The sequence below is a fragment of the Centropristis striata genome, chromosome 11 (assembly GCF_030273125.1).
Source record: "Centropristis striata isolate RG_2023a ecotype Rhode Island chromosome 11, C.striata_1.0, whole genome shotgun sequence".
NCBI lineage: Eukaryota > Metazoa > Chordata > Actinopteri > Perciformes > Serranidae > Centropristis > Centropristis striata.
The window spans coordinates 16,393,202-16,415,185 of NC_081527.1; the positions used below are offsets into that span (position 1 = coordinate 16,393,202).

Here is a 21,984-nt window from a genome sequence, read left to right on the forward strand (position 1 = left end):
AGGGGCAGTAACTTGAACCAACAAATTGTCTTGAAGATTTCTGACTAGCAGTTAAGATTAGTGTTGTCCTTAAAAAAAAAAAAAAAAAAAAAAAAAAAATGTTTTTGCAGCCACACTTAACACATTTTCAGTAGAATAGAGGCTTAAGGCACTTACTGGTTTGTCTCCCTGTTCAGACCCAGAGGTTGCTGCCTGGCAATAGCACAGTGCTATAGGCTAGGCTACACAGTTAGCTCTGTAGCAGTACAGTGTGCATGTGCTGCAGCAATAAGTGTTCACTTAGCGACCTCCATTTGTTTACAACGAGCACTGGACCCTCTGCACAGTTGTGATGCAAGTTTGTTTACAATCAGCAGCAGACGCTGTGCACAGCTAGCAATGGCCACAGTTGTGCTGCTAAACGGTGATTTGATGACCAAGTGGGAGACGTCACACGCAATGTCAAATATTCCACCTTGCTGGGATGGCCCTTTCATTGTGGTCCTGCCTCCAGCAGTCCAAATTTTCTGTCCGACTACCTCCGCTTCTGGTGCCTTCTTTGTGCAGGTGAGATGACAGCTGTAAATGTGCCGGCACGAAAGAGACTATTGAAACTACACTTGCAGATTTGGCAAGTAGGGAGTCACTGAACCAACTTTAGTCATCTTTTTACAATGGTGTACCATAGTCCTATTGTGAAGTTACTTTACCCTACAATTACGTTTGTACACACAAGAGTTTGCATCACAGATGAATCATGAATGACAAAGTGTTGAGTAAAAATGCACATTTATTGTATGCTTGTAGAGAACAGCAGGCCCTGAAAGAAAGACAGTTGTGGTTGAAATATAACTTCATTCATACAATTTGTTTCAAACGTGGAGTGGTACTTACCATTTCTGAGTGGTTTTCAGGTAGTGCTCTTCTTCACTCAATGAGGATTTTCTCTTTTTTGACTAAACCAGGGCCCAGGTTGCCAGTAGTTGAAGCCTGGATGTGGGTGTGCTCCAGCCTCAAGTCCAGATTTTAACCCATATTGAGGGATGTACTTCTGGTCATCTGGGAGTTTGCCAGCCCTGTTGTAGGCAACTTGTAGAGGATAGGGGTTCTCGTAGTAAGGAACATTTGGCTTCATTGGGCCTGGATAGACATTACTGCTTGGTGTTGTTGTACTAGTACACACTTTAGTTGTGGGCTTCGTTGTAGGAGCGGTTGTGGGCTTCGTTGTAGGAGCGGTTGTGGGCCTCGTTGTAGGAGCGGTTGTGGGCCTCGTTGTAGGAGCGGTTGTGGGCCTCGTTGTAGGAGCGGTTGTGGGCCTCGTTGTAGGAGCGGTTGTGGGCCTCGTTGTAGGAGCGGTTGTGGGCCTCGTTGTAGGAGCGGTTGTGGGCCTCGTTGTCGTTGGAGAGTATGGAGGACTTCCATAATAATGCTGGATGATTGGGTAGTAGTAAACATCAGGGTCCTCTGGTCCTCCTGGTTTTGGGGTGGCCTTGGTGGTTGATGCTGTCGTAGGTTTGGCAGTAGTAGTCGGCACTTGGAAATATTGAGGGTAGTAGTAGTAGTAATAGTAATACAGGTAATACATGTAAGGGTCATAAGAGTATGGGTAAGAAGGAAGGGGTTGCACTGAAGGTGGCTTGGTAGTAGTTGTGGTTGGCTTGGCAGTAGTTGTTGTTAACATGTTATAGTAATACATGTATGCACTAGGATCATAGTAGGGAAGGGGCTGTTCCACTTGACGCTTTGGACGATTCAGGCCCCAGGGCCTGAGGCGGAGAGGAAGTTTCCTGGGCTGGTGAGCAGGCTTAGGGGTAGTTGTAGCAGGTGGCAGAGTAGAACTTCCTGACACAGGGCAGGTGAATTCAACTGATGTCCTCAACCAGCTCATTGGAAGAACAAAGTTTTCATACTGAAACAAGACACAAGTAGCTTAGTTTATACACTTAACCTGAGTTTAAGACATTTGTGGCACAACACTTTTACTGACATTCCTCCACCTTGTAATGGCATATAAGCAATTTTATAATTGAGGGTACATTTATTGTAACTACCAACTACTTTTTCTAACTTAGAATATTAACTTTAGACATTTAAAAAAAAAAAAAAAAAAAGGGAAAGGATATTTTCCAAATAATCTGTGGGGTGATGTCAACCATGTACTCAATTGGCTCCACTTAGGCAGAAGCACCTCATTTTAGACAATTTCAATATGGACCGAATATGGCTTAAATTTCCTGCGTGCATAACATGCATTTTATTAGCATTATAAAAATGTATGCCATAAAATACCCAACATAACTGAAAATATTTAACCATTCGAATGTACTCAAAATGGCCACCATAGAGAAATGCACATCCATTTGAGGCCAAGACCCACTCAGTTGAAAAATTGATGCCAAAACCTGACCTTAAAAAACATTTTAAGCCAAATAAAGCTCAAGTACATAAAAAAAAAAGGCCATTTTTAAAATATTTTTTGAACAGATGAATGTCTTGAATAGACACAAAATGTACTACCAGTTATAGAATCACTTAACATTTGCTATGCTCCAAGCCAGTTAAGAGTAAAGGCATACCTCTTGTATGACATTACAACCATCATAGGGAACAACCAAAACAAAGCCCAGTGCATTTTGCCGCATTGAGTAGCCACATTGTTCAGGCACCTGGAATAAGGGCAGGGGAGGTCCGTTGCCTGAGTGGAGGAGAAAGACAATTATTCTTTGCCAGCATGTCATGTGCTTACAGCTTTTACACAAACAAAGCTTTGTTGCATTGTAACAATACCCATGGCTAGCTCCAAGTTAACAGATCCAGGTCCCATGGCTTTTATTTTCATCTTGCTTTGCCCACAGTGCAGAGAAACACTCATGCGCCTCCATGCGGCTTCAGCCATATTGTCCCCCTGCTGTGAGGTCTGCTCCAACAGTCCTTTATGAGTTAAGAAGTCCAGATAAGTGTATACTGCTTCTCTTTTTTCTTTTAAGAATCATGCTGCATTCATATTTAACAATAAATATCTTACCTGTGCCATCCAGTTGATCCTTGTCGGTATGCAGCAGTTCATCATTTTCTGTGGCAGCAAAAAAGGCAGATCCTGACTGAGAGTTAAGCTCTTTCCCATTTAAAAAAATGTGCCCTGTCCTTTCTTCCATCACTTTTCCTCCACTGTCAACCTCATCTTGCTTAACTTTGCTCAGCTCCCACAAGCTAACACAAGTTGTAAGCTGGGCCAAAGCACACAGGACTAAAATGACTGCTGCAGTCTGACATGGCCAACATCCCCTTCCATCATCACCTGCCATACTGGTGCCACAAGCTCAGAGCAGATGGAAAGAACTTTGCTATGATGCAGAACAAATGGCTTTTAATACTGGGCACAATTTGGGGCCAGGTAATCGACCAATCATGTGCAACATCAGCAACAGCTTGCACCTTTGTTCACTTAGCTTGCAACAGGTGTGCTTATTAAGAGCCTATGAATCCCTCCTCCAGTGTCTTTAAGAAATGTTTGATGGTCTTTGTTGGCTTTATTTGTATCTTATCACAACATTTCTCAATTCTATTTTATTTTCAGTGCTACATACAGGAATGTGTACACTTAAAAACAATGTCTTTGCTGCCCTTTAGTTTCATGGTCATCCCAAGTAAGCAATAGGAAGACTGACCAAACATGAAACAACAGCATTTGTCTGGCAATAACTGCTAATGGTGAAACATTTAATAGAAGCAATACAATTCTGCTTACCTTTAAATGTTTTGGGGTTGTGAATATAGTAATATTTATATTATGAGCTTTTTTAAAACCATCATATTCTGCAAGTTACTTGTTGAACTCTGGTTGTGCAGGTCAGCTGGACCTTTGTTAGTGTTAGTTCACCTTCCATGTGCAGAGGCCTTTGATAAAGCATCTTCTCCCATTGTGAAATTGTCATTTCTACTCATCCTCATGGTGCTAAATCAGTAGATTCTGTGTCCAATACCCAAACTACCATACTATTGAATATGTGTTAGAGTCGGGAGTTTTTTGCAGAACAGAAGAGAGGAGAGAAAAATAATTTTAAATATTTATTAAGCCAGTAATTAAAGACTGAATCATGTACATGGACCTAAATCTGACCAGAAATCGCAGTCTGTAAGACAGTTAGCTGCAACCACTGTCAGAGAAAGGCTGCCTATCTTACTTTTACACAGAATTTTATGTGAATGTGCAACTATCTAACTGGTCAAAACTGTTGGGGCAGCACCATGGTTTAGACTCAGCCTGCCCTTTATGACAAGGCTAAGTCCTTAGCCTCTTGGTGTTACAGCTTTCGGTCGGCGTCTGTTAAAGGAATACATTCTCCACACATTTCTCCTCATCTGGCCCTCTAACTATACCTAGTGTTCCTCAGTGCTTTACTTCCTCCGAGTCTATAACCTTGAAAATATCTCTACGGATGTGTCTCTGTTCCATGAATGAGTCTCTGTCTTACATTTGCTTTCCCTCAAGAACCTGCAACAAGTGTTAACTGTGTATGTGCTTGTTATATTCAATCTGTGTTTTATGCTAAATAAGTTTCTAAGCAGCATTTACTTATGGTTACAATGCAGATAATTTCTTATTTTTATTAATCCCTAACATATGCCAGCAAAAGATTTAGGACGACAATAAAAAAAAAATAAGAGTCCGGAAAGTGAAAGTCAGATAACAGATCTATCCACACTTTTTTTAAATTGTTTTTGGAATTCATGGACATTGTGTCCTTCAGGCTAAATAGGAAAAGGACCAGATTGTTTCCACTATGAAGTTCAGAAGCCAGCATCTATGATGGTATAGGGGTGGGATGATAGTGCCAATCACATGGCCAACTTTCACATATTTTTAAAACAGCAAGTTATTTAGAAATTGAGTGTTAAAACAGTGGTACGAGTGTAGATTTACAATGAAGTTTTAGTTTGACCACTAAATATACTGTCTATGTACAGTTGAATTGAATATAATGTGAAAGTTTGGAAAATGAATGCAAGTTCAGTATCCCAACTATTCTTAAATTCAGGTTTTTATGGTGTTTATCAAAATGACAAACTTAATGTCTCAAAAATAGCAAGTGTAGAAAGGTTACATTTGCTTTACTGTCCCAACAAGGATGTAAGGGATGTGCTTTTCAGTAAAATTACCATTTGTGGATTTCTTGACTGTATGATTTAAAATGAGTTCCAATTCAGGAAGGGAATCTGGTTTGTAGTAGATTGTATTTGCCAAGCTTGGGAGGGAAGGCAGAATAAGAGCTGTGAAATAACCTGCAAGTCTATTTTTTGTAACAATTTTTATCTACCACAACTCAGTATCTTGTAAAAGCATGCGAGTTGGGAGATTTTGTGTCCATGACTCAAACCATACCATCAGCTTATGGCAGTTTGAATTAGGATAAAGTGTTATTTGGTTTTGCTTACTCCTTCTGGAGCAGCAGACTGAACCAGACATGGAGCCAAATAAGTGTAGTACTGCCCCCTGTTGCTTGTTTCTCACAGGAAAACCTCAGTTTCAATAATTAATCCACAGCAAGAATAAATGACTGTTACCTAATCTACACAAAATGCCAACTGAGAAGCCGGGAATAAAGAGTTACCTTTCACATTGTGGAAAATTCCTAGGGTAAACAAGTAGAAAGAACTTGACTGAGTCACTTATGTTATTCAAACCATTTAGAGCGATTTCAAGTGATTACCAACTTGTTTCCCCATTGCAAGCTTCCACTAACCTTGAGCCAAGCACATTAAAACGATCTAGTTACTTCTGCAACTGTAATCTTTGCAAGACCTTGAAACTATACTTGCAACTTTGAAAAGTAAGGAGTCACTGGACCACCTTAAGTCATCTTTTTTTACAATGTTGTACCATAGTCCTATTGTGAAGTTACTTTACCCTACAATTAAGTTTGTACACACCTGGACCATCCCAAGAGGTTCAAGCAAAACAAGAGTTTGCATCACAGATGAATCATGAATGACAAAGTGTTGAGTAAAAATGCACATTTATTGAATGCTTGTAGAGAACAGCAGGCCCTGAAAGAAAGACAGTTGTGGTTGAAATATAACTTCATTCATACAATTTGTTTCAAACGTGAGTGGTACTTACCATTTCTGAGTGGTTTTCAGGTAGTTCTCTTCTTCACTCAATGAGGATTTTCTCTTTTTTGACTAAACCAGGGCCCAGGTTGCCAGTAGTTGAAGCCTGGATGTGGGTGTGCTCCAGCCTCAAGTCCAGATTTTAACCCATATTGAGGGATGTACTTCTGGTCATCTGGGAGTTTGCCAGCCTTGTTGTAGGCAACTTGTAGAGGAAAAGGGTTCTCGTAATAAGGAACATGTGGTTTCATTGGGCCTGGATAGACATTACTGCTTGGTGTTGTTGTACTACTTGTGGGAGTTGGGGTTGTGGGCTCCATTGTAGGAGCAGTTGTCTCACTTGTGGGGGTAGTTGTGTCACCTGGAGGTTGAGTAGTTTGAGAGTATGGAGGACTTCCATAAAAATGCTGGATGATTGGGTAGTAGTAAACATCAGGGTCCTCTGGTCCTCCTGGTTTTGGGGTGGCCTTGGTGGTTGATGCTGTTGTAGGTTTGGCAGTAGTAGTCGGCACTTGGAAATATTGAGGGTAGTAGTAGTAGTAATAGTAATACAGGTAATACATGTAAGGGTCATAAGAGTATGGGTAAGAAGGAAGGGGTTGCACTGAAGGTGGCTTGGTAGTAGTTGTGGTTGGCTTGGCAGTAGTTGTTGTTAACATGTTATAGTAATACATGTATGCACTAGGATCATAGTAGGGAAGGGGCTGTTCCACTTGACGCTTTGGACGATTCAGGCCCCAGGGCCTGAGGCGGAGAGGAAGTTTCCTGGGCTGGTGAGCAGGCTTAGGGGTAGTTGTAGCAGGTGGCAGAGTAGAACTTCCTGACACAGGGCAGGTGAATTCAACTGATGTCCTCAACCAGCTCATTGGAAGAACAAAGTTTTCATACTGAAACAAGACACAAGTAGCTTAGCTAATACACTTAAACTGGAGTTTCCAATTATGTAAAAAAAAATATATATACTTTGGACATTTATTGGGAAAGGATATTTTCCAAATGATCTGTGGGGTGATTTCAACTATGCACAAGTACTGTAGTACCATGTACTCATAAGTACTCAAATAGTACATTTTGAAAAATAGGCCAAGATCCTCTCAGTTGAAATGACGCAAAAACCTGACCTTAAACAATGTCAAGCCAAATAAAGTTCAATTTTGCAAAAAAAAAAAAAAAAAAAGTTCAGTTTTATAATATGCTTTTCCATAATTGGTAAAAATGATATTTTTGAACAGATAAATGTCTCAAATGGACATGCAATGTACTACTAGTTATAGAATTACTTAGAGATTATATAGAAAACATTTGCTATGCTCTAAGCCAGTTAATAAGGAGTAAAGGCATACCTCTTGTATGACATTACAGCCATCATAGGGAACAACCAAAACAAAGCCCAGTGCATTTTGCCGCATTGAGTAGCCACATTGTTCAGGCACCTGGAATAAGGGCAGGGGAGGTCCGTTGCCTGAGTGGAGGAGAAAGACAATTATTCTTTGCCAGCATGTCATGTGCTTACAGCTTTTACACAAACAAAGCTTTGTTGCATTGTAACAATACCCATGGCTAGCTCCAAGTTAACAGATCCAGGTCCCATGGCTTTTATTTTCATCTTGCTTTGCCCACAGTGCAGAGAAACACTCATGCGCCTCCATGCGGCTTCAGCCATATTGTCCCCCTGCTGTGAGGTCTGCTCCAACAGTCCTTTATGAGTTAAGAAGTCCAGATAAGTGTATACTGCTTCTCTTTTTTCTTTTAAGAATCATGCTGCATTCATATTTAACAATAAATATCTTACCTGTGCCATCCAGTTGATCCTTGTCAGTATGCAGCAGTTCATCATTTTCTGTGGCAGCAAAAAAGGCAGATCCTGACTGAGAGTTAAGCTCTTTCCCATTTAAAAAAATGTGCCCTGTCCTTTCTTCCATCACTTTTGCTCCACTGTCCACCTCATCTTGCTTAACTTTGCTCAGCTCCCCCAAGCTAACACAAGTTGTAAACTGTGCCAAAGCACACAGGACTAAAGTGACTGCTGCAGTCTGACATGGCCAACATCCCCTTCCATCATCATCACCTGCCATACTGGTGCCACAAGCTCAGAGCAGATGGAAAGAACTTTGCTATGAAGTAGAACAACTGGCCAGGAAATCAACCAATCAGGTCCATCATCAGCTACAGCTTGCGGCTGTGTTCACTTAGCTTGCAACAGGTGTGCTCAATAAGTGCCTCTGCTGACTAATTCTCATGTAAATAGTTAAGAAGTTAAAAATAGAAGAGATATTGGTCTTGTAGGTTGTTTTGAGGTCATATGAATCCCTCCTCCAGTGTCTTTAAGAAATGTTTGATGGTCTTTGTTGGCTTTATTTGTATCTTATCACAACATTTCTCAATTTCATTTTATTTTCAGTGGTACATGCAGAAATGTGTACACTAAAATACTATGTCTTTGCTGCCCTTTAGTTTCATAGTCATCCCAAGTAAGCAATAGGAAGACAGACCTAACATGAAACAACAGCATTTGTCTGGCAGTAACTGCTAATGGTGAAACATTTAATAGAAGCAACACAATTCTGCTTACCTTTAAATGTTTTAGGGTAGTGAATATAGTAATATTTATATTATGAGCTTTTTTTATACCATCATATTCTGCAAGTTACTTGTTGAACTCTGGTTGTGCAGGTCAGCTGGACCTTTGTTAGTGTTAGTTCACCTTCCATGTGCAGAGGCCTTTGATAAAGCATCTTCTCCCATTGTGAAATTGTCGTTTCTACTCATCCTCATGGTGCTAAATCAGTAGATTCTGTGTCCAATACCCAAACTACCATACTATTGAATATGTGTTAGTTCGTTGTTTTTTGCAGAACAGAAGAGAGGAGAGAAAAATAATTTTAAATATTTATTAAGCCAGTAATGAAAGAGTGAATCATGTACATGGACCTAAATCTGACCAGAAATCGCAGTCTGTAAGACAGTTGCAACCACCGTCAGAGAAAGGCTGCCTATCTTACTTTTACACAGAGTTTTATGTGAATGTGCAACTATCCAATTGGTCAAAACTGTTGGGGCAGCATCATGGTTAAGACTCAGCCTGCCCTTTATGACAAGGCTAAGTCCTTAGCCTCTTGGTGTTACAGCTTCCTATACTGTACGTAATTAGGGCAACCGCACCGAGCACTGGTCCCATACAGCAATAGCTGTAGGGACCAGTGCTCGGGACACACACATTTTGAGGTTAAAGGGCATAGGTTGCTGTATAAATACTTGAAAATGAATGCTTGTTGTACGTGTGCTCCTTGTATATAATATAGTATAACATTACTAGTATTAATGGTTTGAAATCTCTGAAGAATACCACCATTGTGTACACACACCAGCAGTAGCCCCCGTGGCCCTTTCAGAATTTCCCCAGAGGATATTTTCTAGTTTTGGTTTACAATTCATTTTTCCGTTTAGATATTTTATGTTTATATTCAGTTACATTGAGTACACAGCACTATTCAAACTTAATGTCTCTTACTTCATCTTCAGTACAACTGCTGTCTGTTCAGACTCAAGTCATGTTTGTGATGTTTTCCACATTCAGGATCAGGAATGTCCTTAGAGCAGTAGGAAGTTACAACTTGATGCCAAAAGTTGGCTATACATTTTGTAAAGCACTTTAATAAAAAGTGAACCCACATTTATGAGACGAGTAGTATTTATTGATTCCTCCTTTGATTTATTGAAAAAAAAAAAGGATGCATCAGGGACCAAATCAAATCGTGAGACCATGCCAACAAAAGATTTAGGATGACAGTACAAATTAAGTGTCTGGAAAGTGAGTCAGATAGCATTTTCATAAATGAAAACCCTGGACTGCTGAGCCTCTGAGTTGTATAACAAGCCATAATGGGAAATAATCTCACTTTTAAGACAAGTTATTTAGAAACTGACACTAATTGTTGTGTGTTAAGAGGTAAACTAATGTAGATTTACAAGTGGTAAGGAACATGTGGTTTTAGTTAGACCACTTAATGTCTTTGTACAGTCCCTTGGTTGGTCTTCAAGTTTTAAGCCAGCCAGAAATCACTTCAAGTAAGTCACTCCTGGCATACAGAAGCCCAAGTATCTATATTGTACTATTCTTTAACAAGAAATGGTAGAGCCATGGTGCCTCCATGTGGCAACTGAAATGCATTTGGATAATCATCAGCAAAACTTCTGTATAAGAGAAGTTCAGTTTCAAATAATTCACAGCAAGAATGACTCACCTAATCCACACATCTACAAATGCCACCTGAGGAGCCTGGAATAAATAGTTGCCCTAGACATTTTCACAATGTGAAAAGGTAAAGTATAAAGAACTTGACAGAGTAATTCATGTTATTCAAACCATTTATTAGAGTCGTTTCAGCAGGCTAGCCTGAAGGAGGGAAGGGAAAAGGCCATCCATAGGGAGGGTGGACATGCGGATGAGTATGTGTAGTAGTTTTCTTAGTTGTCGTCGTTGGTTTAGGGGTTGGATATAGAGGGAAGAGGGGATGATATGGAGGAAAGGGAAGGTGGACATGCGGATGAGTATGTGGAGGTTGAGTTGTCGTAGTAGTCGTAGCTGCAGTTGTTGGCTTAGGGGTCGGATATGGATAAGGAGGAAAGAGGGGATATGGAGGAAAGGGAAGGTACGGATGAGTATGTGGAGGTTGAGTTGTCGTAGTCGTTGTTGCAGTGGTTGGCTTAGGGGTCGGATATGGATAAGGAGGAAAGAAGGGATATGGAGGGAAGGGAAGGTGGACATGTGGAGTTTGAGTCTTAGTTGTCGTAGTTGTTGGCTTAGGGGTTGGATATAGAGGGTAGAAGGGATAAGGAAAATATGGTGGAAGCGGGGGTAACTGAGCTTTAGTTGTGGTAGGCTTGGCAGTAGTTGGCATAGGTTGGAGCCAAGGAAACGGAAAAGGTGGATAGTAAACAGGAACAGGCTTTGCAGTGGTGGTTGGTGCCACTGTTACTGGAAGGGGCGGAAAGGGATAAAAACCATGGTTCCAAGGAGACTGTGGAACTTGGGGCATTTCTGGATTCTTTGGTACCATAGGATATTGATAATAATTTGGGAGGGGTGGAATAAAATGGTCTTGGTGGTGGTGGTCTGAATCATCTGGGTGCTTGCTGGTTCGAGGCACCAGGAGTGTCTGGGGAACCTGGGCAGCAGGTGTTGTAGGTTTGGGACACCAGAGTGAGACTGGAATTCCCTGCCAACGCATCGGGAGCACATAACTTCCACCCTGTGACGGGAAGAAAAAAAAAAAAAAAAAAAAAAAGCCAAGGTATCAGAAACAATGGTCACACCTAGACATTCATTGATTAGCCTAGAGATTCAAATATTAAATAATTTAAAAGTCAGAAAATAGTGCAACAGCTTAGTGTTGCATCCATTCAGAAACCAAAACAGTTGGTGGTTCCTGGTTCAGCATCTAAAATGCTGGACCAGGAACAATATTCATATTTGGCATTTTACTTTACTGATCAAGCCATCAAAATGTAAAATAATTTAAGCCCCTTGTTACACTTTAGTAATGCATGCAATTTCCTCCATCATCCTATAGCAGCAATATACAGCAGATCAATTATAAAGTACTCAGATGTTAGTTTTGAAGAATGCCAGAAGGGCAAAGTTTTAAATTTTAGCTTTTTACTTGTGACAGTAAAGACATTTTAGGACTTGGGCTTCAGAAGACAAATTAATGAAAAGACAATTAAAATAAGCTACAGGTATATGTGACATTACCTCTTGAACCATGTTGCAGCCATCATAGGGAACCATCATAGCAAGCCCAAGAGAGTTCTTCTGCATGTTGTAGCCACAGGTGGAAGGGACTTGGGACAGAGGCATTGGAGGTGCATGACCTGCTAAGAGGATCTCAGTGTGAATATGTAGCCATTGATTGAAACTAATGCATCAGCAGCTAATGCATTTTTAAATTACCTTGTTCTACTGCAAAATGTGAAGCTCCTGGTCCCACTGCTCTGAACTTCAACTGGTCCCCACCACACTGCAGCGAGGGTGCCATGCGCTTCCATGATGCGTCTTTGGAACTGGGATCTTGAGTTTGTCCTTTCGACCAGCCTGAAAGGGGCATTAAGATTTTGTAAACAGTATTGTACCTTTAAAAGTGTATTTAACCCTTCAATTCAATAAAGTCAAAGTGTAAAGATGTGAAGGCTACCTGTAGAGTCTGCTTGATAAGCAGCTCTATCCTCCTCAGAAGCGTTTGACTTCTTGGTCCCGTCTATGTCTTGTGGCTCAAGGCCTGAGCCGGTCTCGAAAACTTTCCCGAACAAAATTCTCCCCTCTTGGACTCGTATCGTTTTGGCTGCATCGGCTTCTTTTCGTCCTTCTCTTCTCTCGGTTTTCTTCAGTCGATAACAGTCTATCGTTTGCGCCAAATAACACGTCAGAATTACAGCTGCGGCCAAGTAAACAGTAGCGCTTCTCCTCCTTCCTCTGCGCACCATTCTGTTGCACATGACTCGTGGAAATGTATCGAACTGATCAAGTCTTCTTTGCCGCAGCTATTTGAGGTTTGCAAGCATGTGCTGCGACAACCAATCAGAAGCTGCGTGAGGTGGGTTCATTGATTCTTCTCTAATCACCTGGCATTTGTTACACCTGGGGAAAGGTCACGAGAGAGCAAGGTGGGGTGAGTTGGTATTAGTCTGAGGTGGGGGAACTACTCAGATCTTGAACTTTTAAACAAAACACTTAAGAAATACAGTAAAAGTGGGCACATAAAGTATAAGCATCAATCAACATATATTGCAAAAAGTAAAAGCACTAATTTGGGAGAATGGCCTGTTTAGGCATACTTTTTCATTTTTTCTCTATCTTCTTTACACATAAAAAGCAGGAAAATGTATGTATGTATGTATGTATGTATGTATGTATGTATGTATGTACAGCCATGGAAATAAATATTAGACCCTCCTTGTTCTCTTCAATCCAATCCAATCCAATCCCCTTTATTTGTATAGCACATTTAAACAACACAAACGTCTCCAAAGTGCTGTACATAAAATCAACAATAAAACAAACAATTCCATATACCAATCAGCAATAAATAATAAGTGTATAAATCTAAAATGATGCCATAAATAAAACAATACAATCAAACAGATAAACATAGTAAAATAAAATAAAAGACGCAGATAAAAGTAGTAAAATAAATAAAATAAATAAAAGACACAGAGGACCACAAAACTCACGCAGTGTTAAAAAGCCAAGGAATAAAAATGGGTCTTGAGACGAGACTTAAAACATTCCACTGTGGGGGCTTTTCGGACATGGAGGGGGAGGGCGTTCCAGAGTCTGGGGCCCACCACAGAGAAAGCCCTGTCCCCCCTTGTTTTAAGTCTTGCTCTAGGGACCACGAGCTGGAGCTGGCCCTCGGACCTCAATTCACGCGCTGGAGTATAAATTTGGATGAGGTCCTTGATGTACTGTGGGGCCAGTCCATTCAAAGCTTTAAAAACAAACAAAAATCTTAAAATCAATCCGAAAATTAACAGGAAGCCAGTGCAAAGAAGCAAGGATCGGGGTAATGTGTTCCCGCTTTTTGGCCCCTGTTAAAAGTCGTGCCGCGGCGTTCTGGACTAACTGCAAACGAGAAAGGGCTTTGTGGCTGATGCCTGAGTACAGGGCATTGCAGTAGTCCAGTCGTCTTGAAATAAAAGCGTGCACGATCTGTTCAAAGAGGTTAAAAGATAAAAACGGTTTCACTTTTGATAAAAGACGAAGATGATAAAAACAAGATTTTAAAACACTATTAATCTGTTTATCAAATTTAAAATCGCTGTCTATGGTGATGCCAAGGCTGGTGACTTTAAGACGCGCATGCTCTGTGAGGGGTCCCAGGTCCATGAGGGCACTGCCAAACATCATAACCTCCGTTTTTTCCCCGTTGAGTTTTAAAAAGTTCTGGGCTAACCAAGCCCTGACATCACATAGACAGTCGAATAGGGGTGTCAGGGGGCAGTGGCTGTCCTTAGACAATGGCATATAAATCTGGCAGTCATCAGCGTAGAGATGGTAAGAAATGCCATGTCTATGAAAAATCTCTCCAAGGGGGAGGAGATACACTGTGAACAGGATAGGTCCCAGGATAGATCCCAGGATAGATCCCATCTTCAATTTCTTGTTCATTTTAATGCCTGGTACAACTAAAGGTACATTTGATAATATTCAAAATCATTGTCAAGAAAACCATGGAAAATGTCTAGATATCAGCTCTTAAATTAAACTCTTATGAGCTATTTTTGTTGTTATCATTCTATTTGTCCAAACAAATGTACCTTTAGTTGTACCAGGCATTAAAATGAACAAGAAATTGAAGAAAGGGGTGGCTAATCATTTTCCATGACTGTATGTATGTATGTATGTATGTATGTATGTATGTATGTATGTATGTATGTATGTATGTATGTATGTATGTATTTAATATGTTAACCTGAATATGCCAGGTAACTAGTAACTAAAGCTGTCAGATAAATGTAAAAGAGTAAAAAATACAGGATTTGCCTCTGATGTAGTGTAGTAGAAATATAAAGCAGCCTAATGTACATGTATCTCAATTTTGCTCTTAAATACAGTACTTGAGTAAATGTACTCAGTAACTTTCTGTCACTGGTTATTATAAAATTTGATTTATATTTTGTTTTTCAGTTCAGAACCAAAATATTAAGACTATTGGAGAGGCTTCTGACCCACATACTGTAACTAACTGAAGGGGAAAAGCACAACCAGACTGCCATCTTTTGGAAAAACAGTGTTAAAGCATGTGTCAATACTACTACTTTTTAGAAAAGGAATAAACTCATAAACGAAATGCTGTGTTTCCCTTTACCAATTACATAATTGGTGCAGCTTCAAAGAAAATTATTTACCTATGATATGACCAGAAGATGGATCTAAACATGAGATAGTTTTGTACAGGTTGCAGTTTTTAAAAAATTCAAATAAGTACAGCTCCATAACAACTGAGCAAACTCCATCTACTGAGGACAATCTAGAACAGCTACTAAATGGACGCTGAGGTGAGATTGTTTTGTCTTTTTTCTCTCCAAATAAACATTACTGGTCTAAAAAAAATCTAGAAATAACAGACAAACATTTAATCTTAAATGAACAGTACTCGATTCCTAAATGAAGACTTTAAAACAATAGAATGTAAATAGTTTCAAGAAATAAATACAGACTACAAATCCATTTTTTTTTTTAAACTGAAGCCTGGATGACTTTAACAGTATTAAAGTGTAATTGTGTTTAATAATATTTATAGGTAATAAAAGCAGTCAGCCGGTGGCTAAAATTAGATATGCTACTACGTTAACACATTAGTATTTCATCTCCAAGGTTACCAACAACACCAGCAAGGTGACACATTGAGGTGAGTGCTTAATCTTGTGTGTACTTATTATTTTTGATCTGTAATATATCACACTCAAATTAAGATCTAAGAATTTGTTGTAACTTTCAAGTATATATATTTAGTTGATGTGTTACTTATCTAATATTCGTTTTTTTTTCAGTCAGTCTGACCTTTTCTGTCTCCCATTCTACATGATAATTTATCTTACATTTCTGAGAGCAAAGGTGTGATTCTGCCAAAGACAGAATGTGGTTTATTTTAGATGTTTTTTGTGTAATTGTTGCCTAATCAATTACTGCATTCATCTTCAACAGGAGGGAAAACTCACATGATCAGTGAACGCAGATATTAACTTCCTGAGACAAATATGCTGAACAGTGACTTTACTCCAGTCAGAAGGACAGAGAAAGACATGAGGTCCAGCTCTTCGTGTGAGTCTTCTCCAAGCACAATTAATGCACTGCTCAATTTAGACTAGTGGAAAGTACTAGTAGAAAACATACAAAACACATTTAAATCCTTGAACATGATTTTAATAAGGTTATAAAGTTTAGGACATATTTATTGAGATGCTGCCTCAATTATTAAGATTTGCACAATTAGTCATAAGATTTCAAGAAACTTAAGTAAAGTAAATTAAGTTTTCTTTTTTTTTTTTTTTAAACATTAATGTAAGCAATCCACTGTGGGAGTTTAATGGCAATATTTGTTAGTTAAATTGTATTTTGCCCCATTAACATTTCGTCACACTGTTAAAATAATTGCCTAAGTCATTTATTGTTGTTGTTTTTTGCCTAAATCATCTCCTCGTGACGTCGGCCACCTATGGTAAAATCGCCTACATCCTCAGTTGATCAGATCATGTGATTTTACTCCTTTAAGATAATGGCCTATGTGAAGTGTGTGACTTAAGCGGATTTATTATGCCTAAGTCAAAATAAAATGTGACTTAGGCAATTTTTTGAACATGCCTTTCTGACAGGCTTGTGTGACTCTTATGTAGACACCTTCAAAATAAAGTGTTACCATATCTTAGTTAAGTCACAAAGGCATGTTAAAAAATTGCCTAAGTAATATATTTCTCTTAGGTTTCATAATTTACACACAGTGTTATTACTATGCCAATAGCCATCCTTTGTTACATCCTTTTTGAGTGAAATGATCAATAAATGTCATATGTTACACTTTTGGTGAAGTTTTTTTGTGTTTCCTGCAAAACTTGAAAAAATGAGTTAGGTGATTATTTTAACATGGTGACAATGTAGAGTCTACCCGGTAGAAGGCAGTCTTATTCAGGTCAGTGTTTATTTCTCTTAGTAGGACTTAATTCGACTATGCAACATAAGTTTTTGTTTTATCATTAGATGCTGATGCTACATTGGTGCATGAGCTCAGTGAGCCACTATCTGTCCTGGATGAGCATGTAAGATCAAGTAGTGAACATTCTATTTCCCTATTCTATGTTTGTATTCATGTTTAACTCACTATAGTTATATTTAATATGTGTTTTTCTCTGGGTTTGATAAGAGGTTAACAGAGGGCTGTGTGCAGTCTGTCAGTGACCCGCCCACTCATTGTGTCAGAGCAGCAGGAGCTCTGAGGTACAATCGGGAGTCTGACAACCACAGGATAAACTTAACAACCATTCTTCCAGCGGTACAAAGATCAAATTCCTACCTACTGTTTTAAATTCCCATCTATAGCAACATGGCTTTATGTTACTGATTAGTCCAATTTAAAAACTCTGTTCCCAGGCCCAGCCTCTGACAGAACACCCAGTGAAATGTGACTACTGTGGAGAAAAGGCCAAACCCTCCCTCGATCTAACATGGGCACTTCATCCTCAGGTGAGGAAGAAACTGAAACAAGTTCCCCAAATATAAAATGCCTATAAAAAGCATGCACCTTCTTTTTTGCTTTTACACAGGCCGGAGTCAAACCGGCAACCCTCTTGCTGTGAGGCAAGAGTGCTAACCACTATACCACCCTGCAGCCCCAAAGGATTTTGGAAACAGATTTTCCAAAATAATGTCAATTAATTAAAAATATATCTTGTCTGGTCACTCAGTTTGTGAGGACGGCCAGCTCTAGGCAGATTTAAACAAGTGGCATATACTCTTCCATTTCTTATGATGGATTTAACTGAACTCTGTGGGATCTCCAGTGAGTTGGACACTTTTTTGTAGCCATCTCCTGACTTATACTTTTAAATTATCTTTTCTCAAAGTTGCGTGGAGTGTTCTTTTGTCTTTATGTTGCAAATGTAGCAGGAATAGTGATGAACCAGAGATTTGATCTCCTAGACACATGTTTTTTTAATACCATAATCATTTGACACACATCAGCTGCACTCAGGTGATCTGGAACTCTGTTGAATCAGGTCAGTTACTTTAAAGGGGCTGAATATGTATGCAATTATTTACTTACCTTACATATTTTTTTATTAATTTACATTATTTTGTAAAAAAAATAAAAATAAAAATCTTTTTTTTTTTTTTTTGCAAATTCTTGTAAAAAAAAAAAAAGCCAAATTATATTGACCATGATTTAATGTGTAAAAGCAACAAAACGGTGAAACATCAAGGGGGGTGAATCATTTTTATAGGCATTGTACCTGATGCACTGCTGATCTCCTTGTATTCTCATTAATGTTGATTTCAGACAGTACCACTCTTCTGCTGCGCCCAGCGGAAGCAGCTGTGTAAGATGCTGGTGAAGCAGAGATGTTTGGTTGAGGGGAGGTGTGACATGAGAACTGGTACTCCAGTATCACTAGAAGACAAACCCACAGCCACAGATGGACGAGAGACAGAGGAGATTCTTTTCCAAGGCAAGGAGACGGAGGATCACAACAAGTTCATCATGGACTTACAGAGTGGACTTGGGTACAAATTAGCATCCTAAAATGTTTCTTTTTTTTAATCCAACATGCAGAAACACAACTGCAAAAATCATAATAAGTAAACCTTAACAGCATCTACTTTGTATCTTTAATTAGGGAACTATCTGAATTGAGAATCTATGAGGATCATTCAATCCAACTACCTGCAGCAGAAACCTGTGAGTACTGGCTTTGACAGTGGAGAGTATCTCTGTGACATTAGATTGTGTCTTTAAATTTGTTGGACTGACAAAATACATTCTGTGCTGTTCTGTAGTTGCCTCAACATCAAAGGTCCTCAGCTTTCGGCTCTCTTGTGCTCCAGAAAACGAATGCTGGACAGTGATTCCTTGTTGTGCAACTGAGATGCACTTCAAAATAAAAGAGGAGGAGGAGCAGGTTTTGGTCCCTTTTTGTGACCACAAGCCGCTTAATTTTGGCATATGTCATCACCAGGTACCTGCACACTACTGTCATGTTTTCTTTTTATTAAAGTCAGTACTAGGATTACCTTACCTTTATTGAAATATTAACAAATAACCATAATTTCTTTTAATAGAAGCCAGAAGCTACAAATACTGTATATTAATCTAAGCACGTTATACACTGCCCACATGTGATCATACTGTGTCTGATTAATGCATAAAACCGTACAATAGCTGTTCTTAAGGCAGCTAACAAGGACACATTATAATATTGTAATGGAGGCTTTCAGATATTAATTTGTGGTCAACATTACCATGTTTAAACCTACGTACATGTTCACAGGATGGGGCAGAGTTTCGACAGAAGTATTACTCCAACTGCATGACATTTCTTACTGTGTTCCCCGATGGCTCTGCTCAGGTCTTGTATCCACTCACAGTTTAATGTTTGTAGCATTTTATTATGTGATTTCAGTGTTTTTGGCATAAAGAGACCAAGAGAGACTGTACAGGCACATCTCAAAAAATTAAAATATTGTGAAAAAGTTCAATATAAAATAAAGTTCAATATATAAATAAAGTTCTTTTTAAAAAAAAATGATCTCAGAAAGTGAAACTCATATATTATATAGATTTATTACACATGGAGTGAAATATTTCAAACCTGTATTTCTTGTAATTTTGATGATCAGATCATGATTGAGAATAATCAAAATTACAAGAAAAACAGGCTTGATTTCACAATCTATATAATGTATGAGTTTCACTTTCTGAAATGACTGACAAAAAATATTGAACTTTTTCATGATATTCTAATTTTTTGAGATGTACCTGTATGTGTGATGCACGTGTATGGTATTCCCGTCCTTATCGTCATGACAACAGCTATCCTTCAGGCCTTCTGGCTGTCATTGTCGTGGTCACTGAAGAGAGCGGAAGGGTCTGCATCGTGTACGATGACAGCGATGCCTCCTATCAACCAATCAGAGCCGTGTTCCAGTCTGATGGCAAGGCAACATGTTACCACAACAATGGAAACATATGGTATCAAGAAAGCTGTTTATGTATACTATACTGTATGTATACTGTAATCATGCATCTAATGTTCATCTAACAGGTTCATCTCAATAAACTAGAATATCATAGAAAAGTTGATTTATGTCAGTAATTCAATTTCAATCAAAAAGTGGAAATAACACATTATATAGATCCATTACACACAGACTGAAACATTTCACGTCGTAATTTATTTAATTTCTCCTAATTATAATGATTATGGCTTACATTTAATGAAGACCTAAACTTCAGTGTCTCAAGAAAAATATTACAAAAGACCAAATTGAAAAAGTATGTTTAATATGTGAATGTTGGCCTCTGAAAAGTATGTCCATCTATATGCACTCAATACTTGGTATTTGACTTGAACTACTGGCAATGGAGTTTTCCATGATATTCTAATTTATTGAGATGCACCTGTATATTTAAAAATAATCTGTAATATGGGATGTATGTAGATCGATGTGTGTTTATATGAAAGCTCTGAGAGGCAAATTAAAAAAAATCTGGTGATCCATTTTCTAAGTTAAATGGCTCTCTTCTGTTTGTAACTGGAGGCTGGAAGGTGGGAAAAAAAGGACATATAAGACATTTTTAAAACTTATAAGAACAGGACAGAAAACAAGTCCGAACTGACTTAGAAAATGGATCACCATTATTTTTTCATTCTCTCTTGGCCTCAGGACTCCCGTATGTTTCTGTTGCAGGCTGACCTTAAACAGTTCAGGCGGGCAGTGTTTAGATGAGGAAGGTGCCAGGGTTCGTCGGTGGAGCTGGGGCAGTCAGAGCCTCACTCCCCTCCATCCCATCTTCCTGTCCCTCAACAAAACCGTTGGGGTCCGAGTCCTTGGGAAGGACCAAGTGTTTGTCTCATTCCTGGCCAGAGGTCAACAGGCAAAGTTCAGTGTGGGTACCTGCTGCACTCAGGTTTGTGAACCAATTTCTATCTACATGTTCTCCTTTCCAGTATTTCCAGCTCTGCTTCAGTAATTTATTCCCCCCCCCCTCCCAGGGTGAATGTGAAACAGATGGGGCTGCTTCAGGGCCCTCTGTATTAAAAGAAGAGCTGTTTGTGTTAGCAGCCAGGACCAGGATCCACCTGACCATTCAGGAGCTTCGACAGTACCTGCTGACGTCCTCACATCCCCGACTGCTGAAAACCTCACAAGCCTCTCACCTCCATGTTGTTGCCCAAAAGGCTTCTGGAAGTCACTTCTGATGTGATAAGTGAAAAGAGCTTTTATCCTTAGGTGCCTTCAGGATTGTCTTTAATGTACCAGTAATAAAGTACACCGTGACACTTAAGACCTCACACAGCAACATTTGTGTGCAAATACTCTTAGTATTATTGGGGAGATGTCTCGAGAAAAGACTGTAAAAGGAACTTCAGCAGTAGTGAAATTGACGTCCTGTTAAACAAATGTAACCAAATATACATGATCTTTTCAGATCAGTACTGGCCAGGGTTTCTGCAGGTTTCAACCACTCTTTTAAGAAAATCTAAAATAAAACAATGCAATTGTAAAATTTCTCTCAGATATATATATTTTTTTCAATATTATTTAATGCTTTTTTAAAAAAATAAAGTTTATTTTTCCTCACGTTGGACAATTTTTTTGCGCTTTAGAAATAAAATTCTTGTGCTGTTGGCAAAATGTACTCTAACAAAATATGAACTCATCATAGACTAACAAAAATAAGGGGATTTCTTTTGTGTATCGCTACCTGTATAGTGATAAACAGTAATAATTTTTTTGTGTGCATACTGGATTATACTGCCAGCTGTACTAAATGAAGATGTCAATTTATCCTCTAAATGTTCTTCAGTTACAACTAAAACTCATAATGAAATGTGACATTACGGTCTGGAAAATACAAAATTAAACAAGTGTGTGTGGCACTGACATAACTACATTGTAGTCTTACATTGTACTCATGGTTAATCTGTTTAGTGTCTTCTAATTAAATTAGTTTAGATCCTCAAGTCGTCCTAATAACATTAGGCTGAGCAGATGGCTTAAAGATGTGCACTCAGGACTTGAATCAAGCAGTTGTCTGCTTTACAATAAAAAAACAAAACAAATATATCTGCAAGCCATTCCGATTTCTAACCAGTAACTTCACCGACTAAAACCTTGAT

General features: G+C 39.0%; 4 protein-coding genes across 5 annotated transcripts; 1 reads left to right on the plus strand and 3 right to left on the minus strand.

Moving 5' to 3' along the window:
• Positions 1 to 751: 751 nt before the first annotated feature.
• On the minus strand, positions 752 to 3,318 carry LOC131980535 (adhesive plaque matrix protein-like). The gene is made up of 5 exons (XM_059344789.1): positions 3,005 to 3,318; positions 2,767 to 2,910; positions 2,556 to 2,674; positions 874 to 1,888; positions 752 to 799 (listed from the first exon to the last, which is right to left on the minus strand). Exons 1-4 carry the CDS (start codon positions 3,282 to 3,284, stop codon positions 911 to 913), a joined length of 1,521 nt encoding a protein of 506 aa, XP_059200772.1. The 5' UTR covers positions 3,285 to 3,318; the 3' UTR covers positions 752 to 799; positions 874 to 910.
• Positions 3,319 to 5,979: 2,661 nt separating this feature from the next.
• LOC131980589 (adhesive plaque matrix protein-like) lies at positions 5,980 to 8,158 on the minus strand. Its single transcript, XM_059344844.1, has 5 exons — positions 7,883 to 8,158; positions 7,645 to 7,788; positions 7,434 to 7,552; positions 6,101 to 6,977; positions 5,980 to 6,027 (listed from the first exon to the last, which is right to left on the minus strand). Exons 1-4 carry the CDS (start codon positions 8,010 to 8,012, stop codon positions 6,138 to 6,140), a joined length of 1,233 nt encoding a protein of 410 aa, XP_059200827.1. The 5' UTR covers positions 8,013 to 8,158; the 3' UTR covers positions 5,980 to 6,027; positions 6,101 to 6,137.
• Positions 8,159 to 10,444: 2,286 nt separating this feature from the next.
• Positions 10,445 to 12,617, minus strand: LOC131980513 (uncharacterized). The gene is made up of 4 exons (XM_059344762.1): positions 12,285 to 12,617; positions 12,044 to 12,184; positions 11,846 to 11,964; positions 10,445 to 11,342 (listed from the first exon to the last, which is right to left on the minus strand). Exons 1-4 carry the CDS (start codon positions 12,583 to 12,585, stop codon positions 10,482 to 10,484), a joined length of 1,422 nt encoding a protein of 473 aa, XP_059200745.1. The 5' UTR covers positions 12,586 to 12,617; the 3' UTR covers positions 10,445 to 10,481.
• A 2,401-nt stretch (positions 12,618 to 15,018) lies between these two features.
• On the plus strand, positions 15,019 to 21,722 carry LOC131980512 (glutamate-rich protein 6-like). 2 transcript variants are annotated; one of them, XM_059344761.1, is made up of 12 exons: positions 15,019 to 15,500; positions 15,797 to 15,913; positions 16,847 to 16,905; positions 17,010 to 17,138; positions 17,237 to 17,329; positions 18,144 to 18,367; positions 18,481 to 18,542; positions 18,641 to 18,819; positions 19,132 to 19,214; positions 19,674 to 19,832; positions 20,552 to 20,771; positions 20,857 to 21,722. In XM_059344761.1, exons 2-12 carry the CDS (start codon positions 15,850 to 15,852, stop codon positions 21,061 to 21,063), a joined length of 1,479 nt encoding a protein of 492 aa, XP_059200744.1. In that variant the 5' UTR covers positions 15,019 to 15,500; positions 15,797 to 15,849; the 3' UTR covers positions 21,064 to 21,722. The 2 variants fall into 2 exon arrangements, with proteins under 2 accessions (XP_059200744.1, XP_059200743.1); XM_059344760.1 differs by having other exon boundaries at positions 15,105 to 15,147.
• The last annotated feature ends 262 nt before the right edge of the window (positions 21,723 to 21,984 follow it).